The sequence below is a fragment of the Mobula hypostoma genome, chromosome 2 (genome assembly GCF_963921235.1).
Source record: "Mobula hypostoma chromosome 2, sMobHyp1.1, whole genome shotgun sequence".
Classification (NCBI taxonomy): Eukaryota; Metazoa; Chordata; class Chondrichthyes; order Myliobatiformes; family Myliobatidae; genus Mobula; species Mobula hypostoma.
Window position 1 is genome coordinate 120,235,853 of NC_086098.1, and position 19,131 is coordinate 120,254,983.

A 19,131-nucleotide genomic window follows, 5' to 3' on the forward strand; every position below is an offset into this window, starting at 1 on the left:
TTTATTTTGTCTTTGTCTTTTCCAAATGTTATGAAATAGTCTATTCTAATGTATACAGAATGGGGGGCAGAATAATGAGTGTAATCCCTTCTGTCGGGGAGAAGGTCCCTCCATATATCAATTAGACCATCATCCTCAAGAAGTGTATTAACTCGCTTATGTAAGGATTTTGTTTCATAGGTTTTTCTATTGGAAGAGTCTAACTTTGGTTGTAATTGTAAATTTAAGTCTCCCCCACATATCAGGAGACCTTCTGTTTCCGTTACCGTAATATTAGTAATTTTCTGAAAGAAACTAATATCACTTCCTGGGGGTGCATATATATTCAATAGAGTAACTGAATTTCCATCTATATTCCCCCTTACCAGAATATATCTGCCCTCCTTATCTCCCATTTCAAATACTTTTTCAAAATTTAGCTTGCTTGAGATAAGAATAGCAACTCCTCTCCTATGTCCTGATTTATATGAGGAGGAAAACAAATTAGTGAAGCCCATTCTCTTTAGTTTTCCATGCTCATTATCGCTTTAGTGAGTTTCCTGTAAATATACTACATGGGCTTGTTCTTTTTTTCATTTTGGATAGAATTTTACTGCGTTTGATTGGTTTTAACAGCCCATTGACATTAAAAGAAATGAATTTTACTTTGTCCTCAGCCATGTGTATTTATCTGTCAATATATCATTGAAATTAGCAGAATAAAACTTAATCAATCTACTCCCTGAACAAATAAGAACCAAGAAACACAAATAATTTTTTTTTTTAAAAAAGCAACGAAGGTGTGATTCCAAGGCTGAGGTCTCTAGTAGGTGACCCTGGGTTGAGCTAGAGGAAAAGTCTAGCTGTGGGGCATAGCCCCTCCTCCCCGTGAGTTGGAGGCCCCTATTACAGTACCCATAAAAGTAAGTGAACAAGTCCATGTCCATTAAACATATATATGGGAGGAATGTGTGATATTCCTCCCATATATATATTCTCATTTAGGTGGGGAAAAAGGAGTGAATGAATGAATAAAAAAAATAGAGTAATATAAAATCCACATTATAATAAGTATTTCTTGAAATAGGTATTGCATCGTCTATTTTTGCTTCCGTTTACCTTATCAACACTTTTAAAGTTAGCCAAGCCTTATGGCTCTTCTGGAGGGGTTGAGGGCTGTCTTCGGAAAACTCAGTCTCTTCCTGATATTCTCTCACCCTCCTTCCGTTTCCTGCTTTCTCGGTTCTCTTACTATTTCCCAAGCAGATCGGGATAACTGCTCAGCCAGGCTTTCCCTTGGTTTGATCACGCTGACTGGCAGCCCTCTGTTCCTCATGTCTGTAGTCGCCTCTTCCACTGTCTGATACAGTTGCATATCATCTTCATAAAACACCCGCAATTTAGCTGGGTACGGGGTTTGGAATCTAATCTTTCCTTGCTTTAATATTTGCTTTACTGCAGAGTATTCTTTACATTTCTGCAGGACCGCTGGGGGGGGGGGTAAACGATCAAAATATATTAATTTCCCGTCCAAAAACACCCTCTTCTTACCCCAGGCCCTTTGCAGAATCTCTGCCTTGGTATTGTATTGAAGGAATCTAATTATTATTGAGCATGGCTTATCTTCTCTGTCTCCAGTAGGCCTCAGGACGAGTGCACGATGCGCCCTCTCACCTTCAAGCTCTATAGTGGAGGGAATCTCTAGCGCGTTCCGCAGCAATTTTCCTACAAATTCCATCATAAACAAACCCTCCGCTCCCTCGGGAACATTGTATATCCTGATATTTTTCTGTCGTGATCTTCCCTCCTGGTCAATCAGTTTACTTTCTTGTTGATTTAATATTTTTATCGTCTTACTTAGTATTCGTTTCATGTTTTGCACGTGATCTTCCACCTTCTCAATTTGAGTCTCTGCTACCGTTATTTTTTGATTGACGTTGGCAAGTTCTGACTTGATATCATTGAGTTGCTGTTTTATATCTTTTTGGAATCCCCGTATCTCTTCCAGAATTTTTATCATATTTGCCGCTTCGCCTGAACGAGGCCCATCTTCAGCCTCGCTAGCATGTGTTCGCTCTCTGCACCCCTCTCATCTATAGGCTCCGCAGTGATGCTTTTTTCATCTCCATTCTTTTTCCCAATTCTTGCCCCCCTTATCAATTCAGATATTTTCGAAAGATCTTGTATTTGATGGATTAACGGGGCAATATATGCGTTTTTCCGGAGGAGCTATTGATTTAAGCTGCCATTCTGGAAGATGACATCACTGGAACCCCCCCCCCACCTTCCAGCTGATTTCAGAGTCTCCCACATGCTTCTGGCAAACTCTAGCTGAGATTTCATGTGATTTTTTTTTCCCAACAGTGGCTTTCTCTTTGCCACTCTCCCATAAAACTGCGACTGGTGAAGCACCCGGGCAATGGTTGTTGAATGCACAGTCTCTCCTATCTCAGCCACTGAAGCTTGTAACTCCTCCAGAGTTGTCATAGGTCCCTTGGTGGCCCTCTTCACGGTCACTCAATTCTTGAAGATGGCCTGCTCTAGGTAGATTTACAGCTATGCCATATTCTTTCCATTTCTTAATGATTGACTTAACTGTACTCCAAGGGATATTCAGCGACTTGGAAATTTTCTTGTATCCATCTCCTGACTTATGCTTTTCAATAACCTTTTCATGGAGTTGCTTGAAGTGTTCTTTTGCTGGGATACTGACTCACCAGCAGTTGGACCTTCCAGATACAGGTGTATTTTTACTATAATCGGTTGAAACACCTTGACGTTAATTAATTATGTGACTTCTAAAACCAGTTGGCTGCACCTGTGATGATTTGGTGTGTCATTATAAAGATGGTGAATACTTATGCAATCAATTATTTTGTGTTTTATATTTTTAATTAATTTAGATCACTTTGTAGAGATCTGTTTTCACTTTGACACAAGAATTTTTTCTGTTGATTAGTGTCAAAAAAGCCAAATTAAATCCACTGAGATTCAATGTTGTAAAACAATAAACCATGAAAACCATGAGGGAGGAGAAGATGGCGGCGCGATGCAGCTCGCAGCGGCCACTCCAGTGGTGATGTCTGTTATTTGTCAAGTAGGGTGCCGTGCACAATCCTGATTTGATGGAGACGGAAGTGAGAGCATGGATGAACATCTGGTGAAACTTCTGAAATGCCTGCTTTGCTGCTGCTGCTCCAGTATGCTCCAGAATCTCCGGAGGGGAAGGCCCTGAGTCCTCGGCTTTGCTTGTTGCTCAGCGGCCGGGGTGGGGTTGAAGCGCTCGGCAGAGGATGGTGCTCGGAGAGGCTGTGTCGGAGGGGCTGGTCGGAGGCTCAAGGTTTTTGGATGGACTCAGAGTCTGTTGCGGTGGGGTGCTTCCAATGGTGCTGCATCGGCAAGTTTGCGGCACTTGGAGGTTCATGGCAGGGTGAGTTTCTCCCTTCTGCCGCCTGCCTGAGATGATGAGTCGATCGGAACTTTGAGACTTTTTTTTACTGTGCCCATGGTCTGCTCTTTATCAAATTATGGTATTGCTTTGCACTGTTGTAACTATATGTTAGAATTATGTGGTTTTGTAAGTTTTAGTCTTGGTTTGTCCTGTATTTTCTTGTGATATCATTCTGGAGGAACATTGTATCATTTTTTAATGCATGCATTTCTAATTGACAATAAACAAGGATTGAGTGTCCTCATAATCTAAAAAAAATTTCCAAGGGTATTGAATACTTCTTATAGGCACTCTAAGTCCTATATGGTTTAACTTCCCAAAATGCATCATTTCACACTTGTCTGAATTAAATTCTTTCTCGGTGATCAAAACAATCATTATACCACCAATTTTTGTTTCATCCACAAATTTACTAATCCTGCCACCTATACTTCTGATGAAGGGTCCCTGCCTGAAACACTGACTGTTTACTCTTTTCCACGGATGCTGCCTAGCCTTGTGAGTTCCTCCAGCATTGTGTGTGTGTTACCTGTATTTTTCATCCAAACAACAAGGAACTTAGCATCAATCTCTGCAGCACACCATTGGATCACAGTCCTTCAGTCCGAAAAACAATTCTCCTCTACTATCCTCTGACTCCTTACACTAAGCCAATTTTGTGTCCACGCAAGTAACTTAGCCCTGGAAACCAAGTGATCTTGCATTTGAGAATGGTCTACCATGCTGGACCTTGTCAAAACCCTTGATAAAGTTCCATATCAACAACATCTATCTTCAATATTCAATTTACTGTCCCACCTTTGTCAATCCTCTCAGTCACCACTTTTAAAAAATTCAATTAAAATTTTAAGATACAGTTTCCCATCATAAAGCCATATTGACTATTCCAAATTAATCCTTGTCATTCCAAATGCAGATAGGTCCTGTCTCTCAGAATCGTCTCCAGCAATTTTCTCACCACTGATGTTTGGCTCACTGGCCAGGCATGTCCTTGCAGCCCTTTTTATTATAAAGGAACATTAGCTAGCCTGCAGTCTTCTGATACCTCACTGTTGGCTTAGGAAGATATAAGAATCTCTGTCAGGGGCTCAGTGATTTCTTCCCTTACTTCCTACAATGAGCTAGGAAACCTGGTCATGCCTTGATAATTTATCCACCTTTATACAGCTCAAGACAGCCAATACCTCCTCTTTCAAAATCCCATGTTTCCAAACATTCCTGTTCTATTCCTTGATTTCTGTAGATTTCATGGCCTTCTCCATATTGGTTAAAGATAAGAAATAGTCATTTAAACCTTGCCCATCTCCCATGACTCCACACTTAGACGCATCTGTTCCATTATTCCAGTTTCCATGCTTAACTTAAACCTGGGCCCTATCAAGGTTGATCATTCATCACAAATTAGATTCAGGATGGAGTAAACAAAACATATTTGCTTGCTTATCAGACCAAAGAGTTCTTTACTTCAGTCACTTGCCCAAATAACTACAAATACTTTATAGTTCAGACTGTTCCTTATGTAGATTGACAGTTTCCAAAACACGTTTATTTATCCTATCCTCTGGATGGTTCATGGTGGAATAATTTACAATGATATACTCCAAATGCTGTATCAATACAACGTTACTTCTTCACATTGTTACTAACTAGGTGTTGTCCATGAGACCTTTCATCACTGTATTTCTTTGTTTATGCTTCCCAGCATCTCTTTCTAGTCAGTGTGTTCTCCCAAAGTTTGATGGGAAACTTGAAATCCTATCTCTGTTTCCAAGGTTTTGACAGGATGGATTTGGAAAGGATGGTTCCTCTTGTAGGAGAATATGGAACTAGGACTCACTCTTTAAAAATAAATTGCCCAATGAAGACAGAGATGAGACGATCTTCTTTCTCTCAGAGAGTTGTAAATCAATGGAATTCTCTTCTTCCATTAATGATGATTGAAAGTCTGAGGCAGAGGTCAATAAATGATTAGCATTGAGGGGGTTGGATGGTAAAATATTACCGTGGGTATATAAAAATCAAAGTCAAAGAAGCTTTGGGGAGGTTCAAGGAGAGAGGGGTAGTGGCCTACTCTTACTCCTATTTCATATGTTCGTGTAAGCAGCAATTTTAAGGATGGGGTTGTGGGTGGGTCAGCATGGTGGAAAGTTAATGAATCCAAATTGGCAGAGCTTAAATGTCAATTCAAGTACTTTAAATACAGATAATTTGCTACTGCAGATATTTTCATATCACAATAAGCATGGCTAAACAATAGGCACCATAATTGTAAATATTTTGTAATGACAATGAGCTTCCTGATGCATCAAAATTGCAGCACCTTTCAACATTTTTTGCATTGTTTTCTTTGATAGGTATCAAACTTGTTTGCTCGGGATGAACTTGATGAAATTACTCAATCACTGATTGCACCAATGAAGAAGGAGGCACCTCGGATCCCTCCCACTTTCGACAATCTATATGAATATTTTATACGAAGAGCCAGAGCAAATCTACATGTTGTCCTCTGTTTTTCTCCGGTCAGTGCCTCATCTATATTATAAACTTATAAATTTAAGTAAGTCAAAATTTTATTGAGTTGGAAAACTTGTGGAGAAAGGATCAATGGATAACTGAGCACAAGGGACCAAAACCATTTTATCCAGGTGCTATTAGTATGAGTGCAGTGCATGATTTAAATACATATATATCACTAATTTAATATACAATAGAAATATCTAATTTAAGGAGTTCCTCACACCGGAGGAGTGGCTCTGGAGATCCAGAAAGTCCTCCAGATTCAAGGTGATTGATATTGGTTTACTATTAACACATATTCCAAGATATAATCTTTGTTTTGCATACCATCCAGATTTTTTTAAAAAAGATTCAAAGGTACATTTATTATCAAAGTATACTTCTTTGAAATAATTCTTCTCCAGGTAGCCATGAAACCAAGAAAGCAATGAAAGGCAGCATGGTCATTAACCTCCAAATCCATCCTCCCAGCGCAAAAAAACAAGCAAAACAGAATAGGTACATTGACCCCCAAATCCTGCTCCTCCGCATAAAAAAAGAGAAAGACCGGGCGACAAACACCAAATATATAAAAAAACTATAAGACTAGGAAAAAAAATCTATAGTCCAAGTCCATATACAAAACGCAGAAAACCTGGATAACATTCTCTGGGCACAGTGGCAGGCTCTCCCCTCTCCAGTAACAGAGTGATCAAAAGGCAAGTAGCTGGCGCTCACCTTCTGGATTCACCTGGATGTTTCAATCTTCCTTGTCATTTTAATTGATACACAATGGGAGCTTTAATTGGGGAAATTGAGTCAAACATTGGCTTGCACCCCATCCCACAACCTGCCCACCATGAGGTTCATACACACTGCCACTGTCCCTGCCTCCTGGAATCCTCTCAAGGACTGCAGAGCACTGAAACACCCAAACAATCTTCAAACAGCAAATCACGGGGTCCAACAGTTCCAGAATTATATTCAGTCTTATAGATCATGCCATACATAATTGCACTGAGGTAGTAAGAAGAAAACCATGCAGAATAGTGTTACAGTTACAAAAAAGTACAGTGAGCATAAACAATAAAATGCAAAGACCACAACAAGATAGGTTTGGGAGATCAACATTTCAAGAATTCATCTTTTAGTGCGCATGGATCTGGTCAATAGCCTAATAACAGTGGATAGAAGCTGTCTTTGAACCTGGTAGAATGTGCTCTCAAACTTGTGTGTCTTCTACCAGATGGGAAAGGGGAGAGGAGAGAATGACTGGGTGGGAGAAGCTCTTGATTATGTTAGCTGCTTTTCCAAGGCAGCAAAAAGTGTTGTTGGAATCATGGAGGGGTATAACAAAAAGGGGAGTTTACCAAAAAGGTTAATATCAGGATTAATGATCTCCCCCCCCCCATTAGAACTTGTTTCTACTATCACAGGAGTTTAATGTTCTCACATAAAGATTAGAATAGATTATAGGCAGGTTAGGTTGGTATCAAAGTTAAATTATTGGACTACAATGAGAGACCTGGATTAGTAAGGGATTTTAATTCAATCAACCATGGTAACGTAGCAGATAGTGGGATGCTATGAAACTTGGGTTGTCAGAATTCGGAGTCCAGTCCTGGCATCCTCTGTCAGGCGTTTTACATTCTCCCCATGGAACACGTGAGTTTTTCTCCAGGTGCTCTGGTTTCCCCCCACAGTCCAAAGACGTACTGGTTAGTAGGTTCATTGGTCATTGCAAATTGTCCCTTCATCAGGTTAGGGTTAAATTGGAGGTTGTCAGGGGTTGCTCGACCACATAGCTTAAAGGGCCAAAGAGCTTATTCCACGCTATATCTCTGAATAAATGAAGGAAGCAAGGCAAAAACATGCTGGGTTCTTGCAGGGAAGAACCTTTCATAGAGAGTGATATGAAGGATGATGGGTAGATCGAGCAAAGGAGTGTCATGAAGTTGGGAGACATAATAGATGGAGGCAGACAAAAAGTAGATGGGGACAGGAGAGAGTGAAGGTGGGGAACAGAACACTTAAGGGAGAATTGAAAAGCAAATGGAACCAGGACTAAATGTAGAGGGTCAGAGCCAGTGGGGTGAAATTTGTGTGGGTGACAGATGGATTGAACCAGGAGAGAAAGGGATATGGAAGTAAGTGATAGGATGTTAGAGGTGAGTATGAGATTGGGGAAAGAATAAGGGACTTGAGAAGGATCAGAAGGGGAGAGAAGAGAAGAGAGAGTGAGAAGCCGGGGTGAATAGGAGGTGAGGCTTACTTACCATGGGAAGCAAAGGATGAAACTTATATGGTCATGGCAGGGATTTTTATATCTTCCTTAGCCACATGTGAGATATTGGAAGACTGGAGGGGATTAATATCCCAAAGTGCTTTCCTACTGAAACTTAAGTCATTTGTCCTGCCTCTCAAGCAGTAGTAAATCAAGGTAATTGGACTTGCTGTGTTGCCTAGAAGACATTTTCCCACCCATCCAAGAGGCTCCTTCAGTTCTGATCCATGGTGGGTGGTTTTCCAGTTTATAAACTCTTGAGTTGTTTAAAGTTATAACAATCAAATGAGGGTCGTTAAGAGTCGTAGAGGTAATAGACCATAAGACATAAGAGCAGATTTAGGCCATTCAGGGCTGATCCTGAATCCCACTCAACCCCAAATATCTGCCTTCTCACCATATCCTTTGATGCCCTGACCGATCAAGAAACGATCAACTTCCACCTTAAATATATGCACAAGTTTGGCTCCACCGCAGTCTGTGGCAGAGCATTCCACAGATTTACTACTCTTTGGCTGTGCACTCTAGTTCTGGATACCCCCACCATAGGAAACATCTTCTCCACATACACCCTACCTAATCCTTTCAACATTTGGTAGGTTTCAGTCAGTTCCCCCACATTCTTCTAAATGCCAATGTATACAAGCTCAAAGCTGCCAAACGCTCCTCATATGTTAACCCCCTTCTTTCCCAGAATCATTCTCGTGAACCTCCACTGGACTCTACAATGACAACACATCCTTTCTGATATGTAGGGCTCAACTGTTGGCTATACTCTAAATGCAGCCTGACTAGTGTCTTATAGAGGCTCAGCGTTATCTCCTTGCTTTTATTTTCTATTCCCCTTGAAATAAATGCCAACATTGCAATTGCCTTCTTTACTACACATTCAACCTGTAAGCTAACCTTCTGGGGGTCTTGCACGAGGAATCCTAAGTTCTTCCGCACATCTGATGGTGGAACCTTCTCCCCATTTAGATAGTAGTCTGCACTATTGTTCCTTTTACCAAAATGTATCATCATACATTTCTCAACACTTAATTCCATCTGCCACTTTTTGCCCATTCTTCCAACTTGTCTAAGTCCAGCTGCAATTGTATTGCTTCCTCAGCATTACCTACCCCTCCACCTATCTTCATATCATCTGCAAACTTTGCCAAAAAGCCACCAATTCCATTATCTAAATCACTGACAAACATTGTAAAAAGCGGCGGTCCCAACAGAGATGTTAGGACTGCATTGTAAGTGGCTAATAAGTGGTGTTGTACCCCACCTCCATGAGATCAAAACCCATGAGGTGCAAGCCTTCACAGAACACATCAACTCGGTGGATAATAACATCAAATTTACATGAAAAGACGTCAAGAACAATAGACTGGCCTTCTTAGACCGTGCAGTACTTATCAAAGAAAATGGACATCTAGATATTGAAGTTTACAGGAAACTAACTCACACAGATCAATACCTATATTATAACATAAGTTGTGGGTTATCAGAACAGTACATCACTGTGCCGAGAATGTGCCCATCAACATTACAGCTAAAGACAAGGAGCACAAGTATTTGAGAGAAGCCTTGAAAGCGTGTGACTACCCTGAATGGGTCTTCTTCAAGACAGCAACAAAAAACAGCAGGGACATCAGCCCAGCAGACAGAAATAAGGAGCAAAGCAGACAGTAAAACATAGTCATCCCATATGTGGCTGCAGTTTCAGAGAAACTCAGAAGGATTTTCAACAAACACCAAATCCCTGTGTTTTTCAAACCTATAAACACTCAGACAGAAACTTGTCCACCCCAAGGATCCTACACCCAAACATAAACAGAGCAATATTGTATATACTATCCAATGCAATGAGAACTGTACAGATCTGTATTTTGGTGAGACAAAACAACCACTTCACAAACGGATGGCCCAGCATAGAAGGGATAATTCCTCAGGTCAAAACTCGGCTGTATATCTACACCTAAAGGACAAGGGACACTCCTTTGATGATAACAATGTGCACATTTTGGACAGGGAGGACAGATGGTTTAAAAGAGGGGTTAAAAAAGCCATCTTTGTCAAACTGGAAAACCCATCCCTGAATAGAGGGATAGGGTACTTATCAGCTACTTACAATGCAGTCCTAACATCTCTACCCCAGCATCTCCAGAACAGTTCACACTTCCATTCATGCAGAGGTAATACTAATAACCCTCTCATTACCTCTACGACACTTAACAACCCTCATGTGATTGCTAGAGCTTTGAATAACTCAGAGTTTATAAGCCAGAAAACTACCCACCATGGATCAAAACTGAAGAAGCCTATCTTCCATGGAGGAGTCCTGACCTGCTGAGTATTTCCAGTGTTTCCAGTTTTTATTTTAGATTGCCAGTATCTGCAGTTTTATTCTGACTTTCAAGAATCTATCTAACTTTGCCTTAAAATACTTAAGGAATATATTTGTACTATTTTTTGAATAGCACTCTGAGAAAAAAGAAAACGTATTTTAAATAGTGACTCCTAAAACCAGAAAAATACGATTCAAAATCTGACAAAGCATTCCAAAGGATTTGGAAGCTTGAGCCATACAGAATGCAACAAAGTGCAGAACTATAAAAATGTCCAGAGCCAGCAATCAACTGGTTAATTATCCCTTTGAAAAAACTCTACTAGTGAATATTCCATACTGTTCCTTTTGTTCCATTGTGTGAGGTTAAAATGGACTCAGCAGGAATATTTCCACAAAATGGCAGTAGTGGGCTTCAAGTCAACTCTACATACTTCCATTTAAGCATGCAATTGTGAGCCTCAGTATTAGAATGACTGGTTAGTGAGGATATATGTTTCCTCTGGCCAACAAATAAACTGAATGGGAGAATTAATTAGACAATGTGAATGGGGGTGCCCTGTTTTTACAGGAAGTAGTTGTATTACGGACTGGTGAGATCAGTCAAGAGCAAGTGAGCCAAGCAGTGCAATCTGGATGAGATTTTTGACAAAAGTGAAAAGAAACAAGAAATTATGTATAAGGTGATAACAAAATGGACAGCAGAATGCAACAATGGGGTGAAGAAAGAAATGCAGAAGTAAGGAGTGATGTGAACGACAAAGGATGGACAAGACCTGGTGGAAGAAGATGCACTTTGTGCCATTAAACAGTTCTTACACTGGATTGAGAGCACTGCACAATCCTACCCCTTGTTATGGGGTTAACATAATCCTTCGCTTCCTCAGCAGAAACAGCAGAACCTTCAAGAAAGTATTTGAAAACCTTTAATCCATCTTCACTCTATTTCCAGTCATTTCATTCATCTTTAACCTCATAATACAACTGATGGAGCCCAATCTCTTCATGCCCTACTCAGAAGTAAGTTATGGCTTTACATAATGTCTGGGAAATGAAATCATGCAGTTAGCTGATAGGTCCATGGATATGTAATGCTAGTGTGACGTGTAAATATTATTTAAGTGTCCACAACATCATTCTCATCTGTGTCAACAGTCCTCCATCTTAAAGTAATTATCAAGGCCAAAAACTTTAGCTGGAGTATCACTGAAGCTGAGAAAATGACGATTCAAGGAATAGAAAGAAAATATGAATTTTGATGGTATATTTACATTTATGTATGATAGTAAATGCATCAAAATGTACAATTCATGATCAAGCTGTTTTAAAGAATGTAACTAAATAGTACCAAATCATCCTCATCTTTTTTGTCTTCTTCTTAAGCCCATCAACCCTTCTGGGGCTTAGGCCACCAAAAGCATTTCGCTAGAATCCCCTGTCCTGGGGTTGAGAGAAGGTTGATTGGCCCTGTGGGTTTTGCTTTTACCACACAACTTCATATATCTTCTAGTCAAAGATCCTTCCTCTCCCAGGGAAGAGGACTTTAGAGCTTCTGTTGGCGTTTCTTTAGCTCTGGGTTTTATCGGATAGGATTGCTAGCCTGATGCCTAACCCTCCTCCTTTCACAGCAATCTTGGGACCATCTATGGAGGAGTTACCCACACTTTCCATATTCTAAAATGTATGTCATTTAGAGTATTACAATGGACTGTTCACTGTATCAAGGCAAGAAGTTCTGTATAGTCATAATATTTTCATGAAAAATGCTTTAAAAATCCATTGTACATCTTTTTACATACAACCCTCTACAAGAAAGTAGAATTTTAACGTATGATATTTAAATGTAGAATCCCCCCCCCCATTCTTGATTGTCTACTGCAAGCTTATTTGCTGAATATGTTTTTGTCTCATTCTTATTTCCTTCATCCCCTTTATGCATTACTGACGGGCAATAAATGATCTATGAGATGTTTGGTCTGTGTACATCTCAGACAATGAGTGCTTTGTTCTGCTTTTAGGTTGGTGAAAAGTTTCGATCTCGTGCCCTGAAGTTCCCTGGCCTGATTTCAGGTTGCACAATGGACTGGTTCAGTCGTTGGCCCAGACAGGCACTGGTTGCAGTCTCTAGCCACTTTCTTTCTGATTTTCACATTGCTTGTTCAGAAGAGGTTAAAAACCAACTGGTATTAACGATGGGTGATTTTCATGACAAGGTCTATCAAACCTGTGAAGATTATTTTCAGAGGTATGTTCTAAATTGGAGTCTGATTGATTTGTTGATGATATTGAAAAACATTTGAACCCAAGGCTGGTCAACTGGATTAATCTAATAATTGTGTTCTTTAAAAATGGTGAAATCTGAACTCAGGTTTACAAGTATATTATCATAGTACATTTGATAACCTGAAATTACCATTCTTTCCTAAGAGATAGCAGCTGTAAAGGTTGCTTCTGAGAAGAAATCTCTGTGTAACACAAGGAAGATGAATTGAATTGAATTGAATTGACTTTATTACTTACATCCTTCACATACATGAGGAGTAAAAATCTTTATGTTACATCTATGTCTAAATGTATAAGCTACCAAAATACTAAATGATTAATATTATTCTAAGGTAAATTCTGAGATTTAGTCAAAACACAATAGTGCAAATGAGAAGATGTTACCAGACTTTACTGGGAAGTTTATTGCATGGACTCATCCCAGCACTCCTTTGACTGAGAAGTAATGCAGCATCAGGAAGATTGTTCTACCTCTCAGAATGGGTGAACTAAGAAGGATTCAATTGTCTTCTTAATCTATAATTATCTTGTGGTAGTTGTATTTTTATTTATGCCTTTTCAGCTAAGTCTGCCTCAGCCATTTTTCATTCTGTGAATAACTCCTATCAAATAATTGTGGAATCCTTGAATCATAGTCAAGAGAGTGTCTCGTCTGAGTTGGGAGAGATGTCCTATAGACCAATCAAGCATTCGCCTGGCATAGTGTTTCTTAAAGATTTATATCTTACAGAATTTATGCCATGGTTGTCCATCCTAAAGTCTATTCTGTTTTCCCAGCAAGGCAGACTAACTGGAAGTGGTAATGCAGTGATAGTCTGCCTTGCTGGGAAAACAGAATAGACCTTAAGATGGACAACCATGGTATAAATTCTGGAAGTGGTAATGCAGTGATATGTGAGTGAGAGGGAGGAGCCTTATGAATTCAAATCTCATAAAATCTCATGGCATTAGGTCAAACATGGGTAAGGAAATTAAAGATAAAGATTAGCTTCACATGTACATCAAAACATGCAGAGAAAGGCATTGTTTGTTTCAAATCAAATCAACAAGGATTGTGCTGAGGGCAGCCCACAAGGGTCACTACAGTTCCGGAGTCAACATAGCATACCCACAATTTATTAATCCTAACCCCATCTGTGCACCTTTGGAATGTGGGAGGAAACTGGAACACACGGAGGAAGCGCACACAGCCACAGGGAGAACATATAAACTTCTTACAGACAAACCCCAATCAATAATAGCTGGTGCTGTAAAGTGATTGTGCTAACTACTATGCTACTGTGCCTCTCCGGATTGTTCCTGATTACTATATTGTGGCGCTCCGGGGGCATGGTTGAAAGCTCACCCCAGCATTCCTAGCGGCCAGCGCTACTTATTGTTCTTGTCTTAAAATGCGTTTGTGGTGTGTGTGTTCAGTAGAATTATGGTGAGATATTCAAGTTCATTTATTGTTGCATTTTAGCTCAGGTTATACAGTTGCTCACTTGTGTGTTTATATGCCTCCCGAATGTAACCAAGATATGTAATAATCACCTCCCGCCGTTTGTACGTGACTAAGTTAGTTCTCACTGAGCTGTTACGTTCTGTCAGATATTGTACATGTCACAATAAAATAGCAATTGAGATAAACAACCTTTTCTCGTCTGTCATCATGGACTGAACATTGGCCACATTGGTGTCAGGAGTGGGATTAAAAATGCACGGCCAAGCTAAAGAGGTAAGATGTTGGATGGAACCTTAAGACCCAGGGAATAAGTCAAGGGACCGAGTGATATGCCTTCCCTGCTTCCCCAGGCCAGGCTCTGGAAGATGGGACACCAACCCAGAGGGAGAACCTGGGAACTGAGCATTGTACCTTCCCGGGGAACTCCGATGGGGTAAGCATAGCCAGGCTGCTCAACCCAGGGTACAAGCACAGTGCATCTCCCGGCTCCCTCGCAGCCTGAGCCAGGAAACCAATGATGCCTCCACCATGGGAGGACAGGCAACACAGCAGGCTCACCACCAACACTGCCGAAGAAAGAGGAGGAGGAACAATGAGCCCCAGCAGTTAACTCCACAAACTCCACTACTGGCTGCCTGTAGCCTTACCTGGTGCGTCAAACTTACCGCAACAGGTGGATCCCAACTGAGACAGTAGTGCACCTTCTCTGACGTCGGAGGGGGATGCCCTGTGAGCCCTCCTTGACCTAGTGCTGGCTGATCAGCGTGACTATAGGGTCCTCGTAGCGGTGCTGGACCAGAGTTTTGAGTAGACGCCATTGGAAGAAGCAATGAGGGAAGAACAGGGCAGCAGGCATCACCATGTGGGAGAAAGCCTGTGGGCATTCGCAGCATATCTCCGCCACTGTGTTCACCCCAGTTCTGTCTTGCGGCCCAGAAAGTGTTTGCCTTCCATGCCTTTGTAAAGGCTTTGATGCCGGAGTGCCTTCAGCAGCATGTTTGGCTGACATCACCATCATCGCTGTCCGAGGCATTGGCAGAGGCAGAGAAGACAGAAACAATTTTAGCCCCCCAAGGTGTTCCAGCATCGCCCCACATGCTGTGAGCCTGGGCATGTGTCACCAAGGCAGAGGAAGAAACTGACAAGGAGAAGCCCATGAGATAGTTCCGACCAACATGTGCCAGCCCTGCTGCGGAACATTCCAGCACAACCATTGGGAAACGCTGAGCGGGCAGTGCTGTGAGAGAAGAACCTTGTGGGACCTCCAGCAGAATCTCTCCTTTGTCACTGCCCCAGGTGAGCCATTTGGGTGAAGAGCAAAACTTATATGTGAACTATGTGGTGGAGGGCATCTGATGTCATCCATTGGTGGGCACAGGGTCAACCATCACCAACATCCGTCTGGGTGTCCTCCCCAACACAGACCAGCCATCCCTGCCTGGATGGACAACGACAGCAGTCCAGCTGGCTACGGTCACATAGTGACTGTGTGGAGATGAGAGGAAAGAGATGGCTGAGCACCACAGTGGGGAGGCCAGGCAAACCTATGCCTCAATCCTGGAAAATGCTGCCCACTGTGCCACCAAACAAAGTTCCTGGGGCACATGGTGAGTGCCGGAGGAGTGGTGAGGACTCTGAGAGGATGACGGTGGTCAGAATGGCCCACCCCCACAATGTTGCTGAGCTTGGCAGCTTCCTGAGGCTGGCATCATACTACCACTGGTTTATTAAGGAGTTCGCCACCATTGCCAATTCCCTGCACCACCTCACCGAGAAAGGGAGGCCCTTTGCCTGGACTGACACCTGCGATGCTATTTTCAACAGCTCAGGCCCCAGTGCTGGCATAACCTGATCCACATATCCCTTCGTTGTTGAAACAGATGCTAACAATGGGGGCTCAGTGCAGTGCTGTCACAGGAGGGGGAGCAGGGAGACCTCATTGTGCCATAATTCGGCCACACCCTGAGCCATCTGAATGGAACTATAGTGTCACGCACCAGGAGCTCTTGGCCATGGTCCAGGCTTTCCGCCCCACCTCTTCAGCCAACGGTTCCTGCTTCGCACAGACCATGTATCATTGACCTGGTTGTTGAGCTTCCACAGTCCCAAAGGGCAGCTGGCATGGTAGCTGGAGGCTCTCCAGGACCACAATTTTGAGGTACAGTACCGTGCCAGCAGTCACCACAGCAATGGTGACACCCTCTCTTGCCGTCCCTGTGATATTTGATTCCACCTTTAAGTTTGACAAGCAAGTTAATGCAGTAGTAAAAGCCAGTTTTTTCCAGCTTCATGCTATTGCCAAAATCAAGCAGTTTCTCTCTTTCAAAGATCTTGAGAAAGTCATCCATGCCCTTATATCCTCCCGCTTGGACTACTCCAATTCCCTGTATACTGGGATTAGTCGGTCGTCTCTGTCCCATCTGCTACTGGTCCAAAATGCTGCAGCCAGGCTCCTGACAGATGCCTGGAAGAGGGACCATATTACTCCTATCCTGGCCTCCCTCCATTGGCTGCCGGTACGGTTCAGAATTGACTTTAAGATTCTCCTGTTTGTTTATAAAGCCCCAAATGGGCTTATATCACAGACTTTCTAACCCCTTATTCTACTTCCAGGTCCCTCAGGTCGGCTGACTTGGGTCTCCTGGCTGTCCCGCGATCTAAACTTAAGCTCAGGAGTGACCGCGCTTTTGCTATTGTAGCCCCTAGACTGTGGAACAGCATTCCCCTCCCTATCAGATCTGCCTCCTCCATCAACTCTTTTAAATCCAGGCTCAAATCTTACTTTTATTCACTAGCATTTGAATCCTCCTGATGTGGCTGATTTTTGGCTTGTGCCTAGGCTCTTGTGTTGTTTCTTTTATGCCTATAAGCTGTTTGCCTTTTTGGTTATGTCTGTGTTTCTCGTATTTGTAATTTTAGCTATTCTGCTCTGATCTGTACAGCACTTTGGTCAACGTGGGTTGTTTTTAAATGTGCTATATAAATAAACTTGACTTGACTGTGAGGCCACTGAATTTTGCTACTGTTGCCACCTTGAGGAGTGGAGCCAGGGGCAAGTGGCAGTGGTGACACTTCAGGTGGCAGCCAGTGGCAAGGTAGACCTCCCCACACTTGACCACCAACAGCTGTGCAACAAGCAGGAGAGTGATTCCATGCTGGCGCAGGAGAAGGAATGGCTGAACAGGGGATGGTGGGCTGAGGTTTCCCCCCTGGATCCAGAGACCAAAGCCCTATACACTCAGTGGGGCACACTAGAAACGTGTGATGGATTGCTATTCTGGTGGTGGTAGTTTTCCAACAGTGACAGACATCTTCTGCAGCTGGTGGTTCCACAGGACCTCTACGCCAGGGTGCAGCAATTGCTACTCAGGGTGGTGGGGGTACGGCCATTTTGGGGTTGCAAAGGCATTGGGCAAGTTGCGCGAAAGCTCCTATTGGCCTGGGTGCAGGCAGGACATGGAGATGTTCGTGCACTGTTGCGACACTTGTACGTCCCAGAAGGGGCCGGCTAGCCTAGGGTGCCAATGTAGCAGTACCTCGTGGGGGCACCAGTGGAGCCTGTGGAGGTGGACATCCTGGGTCCCTTGCCCTGCACCGATGACAGGAGCCACTACAACTTTGTGGCCATGGATTATTACACAAAGTGGCCAAAGGCATACATGGTCCCAGACCAGAGCACTACCACCACCACTGAGAGGCTTGTGGGGGTGTTCTTCTGCTGTTTTGGCGCCCCTGAGGAAATACACAGCAATCAGAGGTGCATCTTTGAGGCACAGGTATTTGGTGAAGTCTGTAGGCAGCTGGGAATCACCAAATTGTGGACACTCACAACACGCTGGAGGAACTCAGCAAGTCGGGCAGCATCCGTGGAAACGATCAGTCAACATTTCGGGCCAGAACCCTTCGTCAGGACTGAAGAGGGAAGGGGCAGAGGCCCTATAAAGAAGGTGGAGGGAGGGTGGGAAGGAGAAGGCTGGTAGGTTCCAGGTGATAAACCAGTAAGGGGAAAGATAAAGGGGTGGGGGAGGGGAAGCCGGTGTAGCACTTACACTTACAGGGTTATGCTTACGCTGGCTATTATTTGGAGGCCTATATATGATTCCCATAATGGGTTTTTTTTACCCTTGCCGTTTCTTAACTCCACCCACAAAGATTCAATATCCACTGACCCTATGTCATCTCTTTCTAAAGATGTAATTCCATCTTAACCCTGTAAGCGTAAGTGCTACACCTGTCCCTACACCTCCTCACTTGCCACCATTCAGGGCCCCAAACAGTCCTTCCAGGTGAGGCAACACTTCACTTGTAAGTCTGTTGGGGTCATCTATTGCATCCGGTGCTCCCGGTGCGGTCTCCTCTACATCGGTGAAACCCGATGCAGATTGGGGGACCGCTTCGTCAAGTACCTCCGCTCCGTCCGCCACAACAGACAGGATCTCCCGGTTGCCACCCACTTCAACTCTGCTTCACACTCCCATTCGGATATGTCTATATATGGCCTCCTCTACTGCCATGATGAGGCCAAACTCAGGTTGGAGGAGCAACACCTCATATACCGTCTAGGTAGTGTCCGGCCCCTTGGTATGAACATTGAATTCTCCAACTTCCAGTAATTGCTCCCCCTTCCTTCCCCTATCCCTATTTCACTCTGCCCCCTCCCCCAGCTGCCCACTACCTCCCTCATGGTTCTGCCTCCTTCTACTACCCATTGTGTTTTCCCCTATTCCTTCTTCACCTTTCCTGCCTATCACCTTCCTGCTTCCCCTCCCCCACCCCTTTATCTTTCCCCTTACTGGTTTTTCACCTGGAATCTACCAGCCTTCTCCTTCCCATCCTCCCCCCACCTTCTTTATAGGGCC

The 19,131-nt window shown here is 43.0% G+C and overlaps 1 protein-coding gene across 1 annotated transcript in view; it reads left to right on the top strand.

Annotated features, from left to right (window-relative positions):
* LOC134357440 (dynein axonemal heavy chain 8-like) overlaps nt 1-19,131 on the top strand; it is a 1,088,497-nt gene that overhangs the window by 850,035 nt on the left and 219,331 nt on the right. Inside the window, exons 64-65 of the mRNA XM_063069028.1 lie at nt 5,785-5,949; nt 12,564-12,790. Of these exons, the coding sequence (XP_062925098.1) occupies nt 5,785-5,949; nt 12,564-12,790 (392 nt within the window). The remainder of the gene's footprint in view (nt 1-5,784; nt 5,950-12,563; nt 12,791-19,131) is intronic.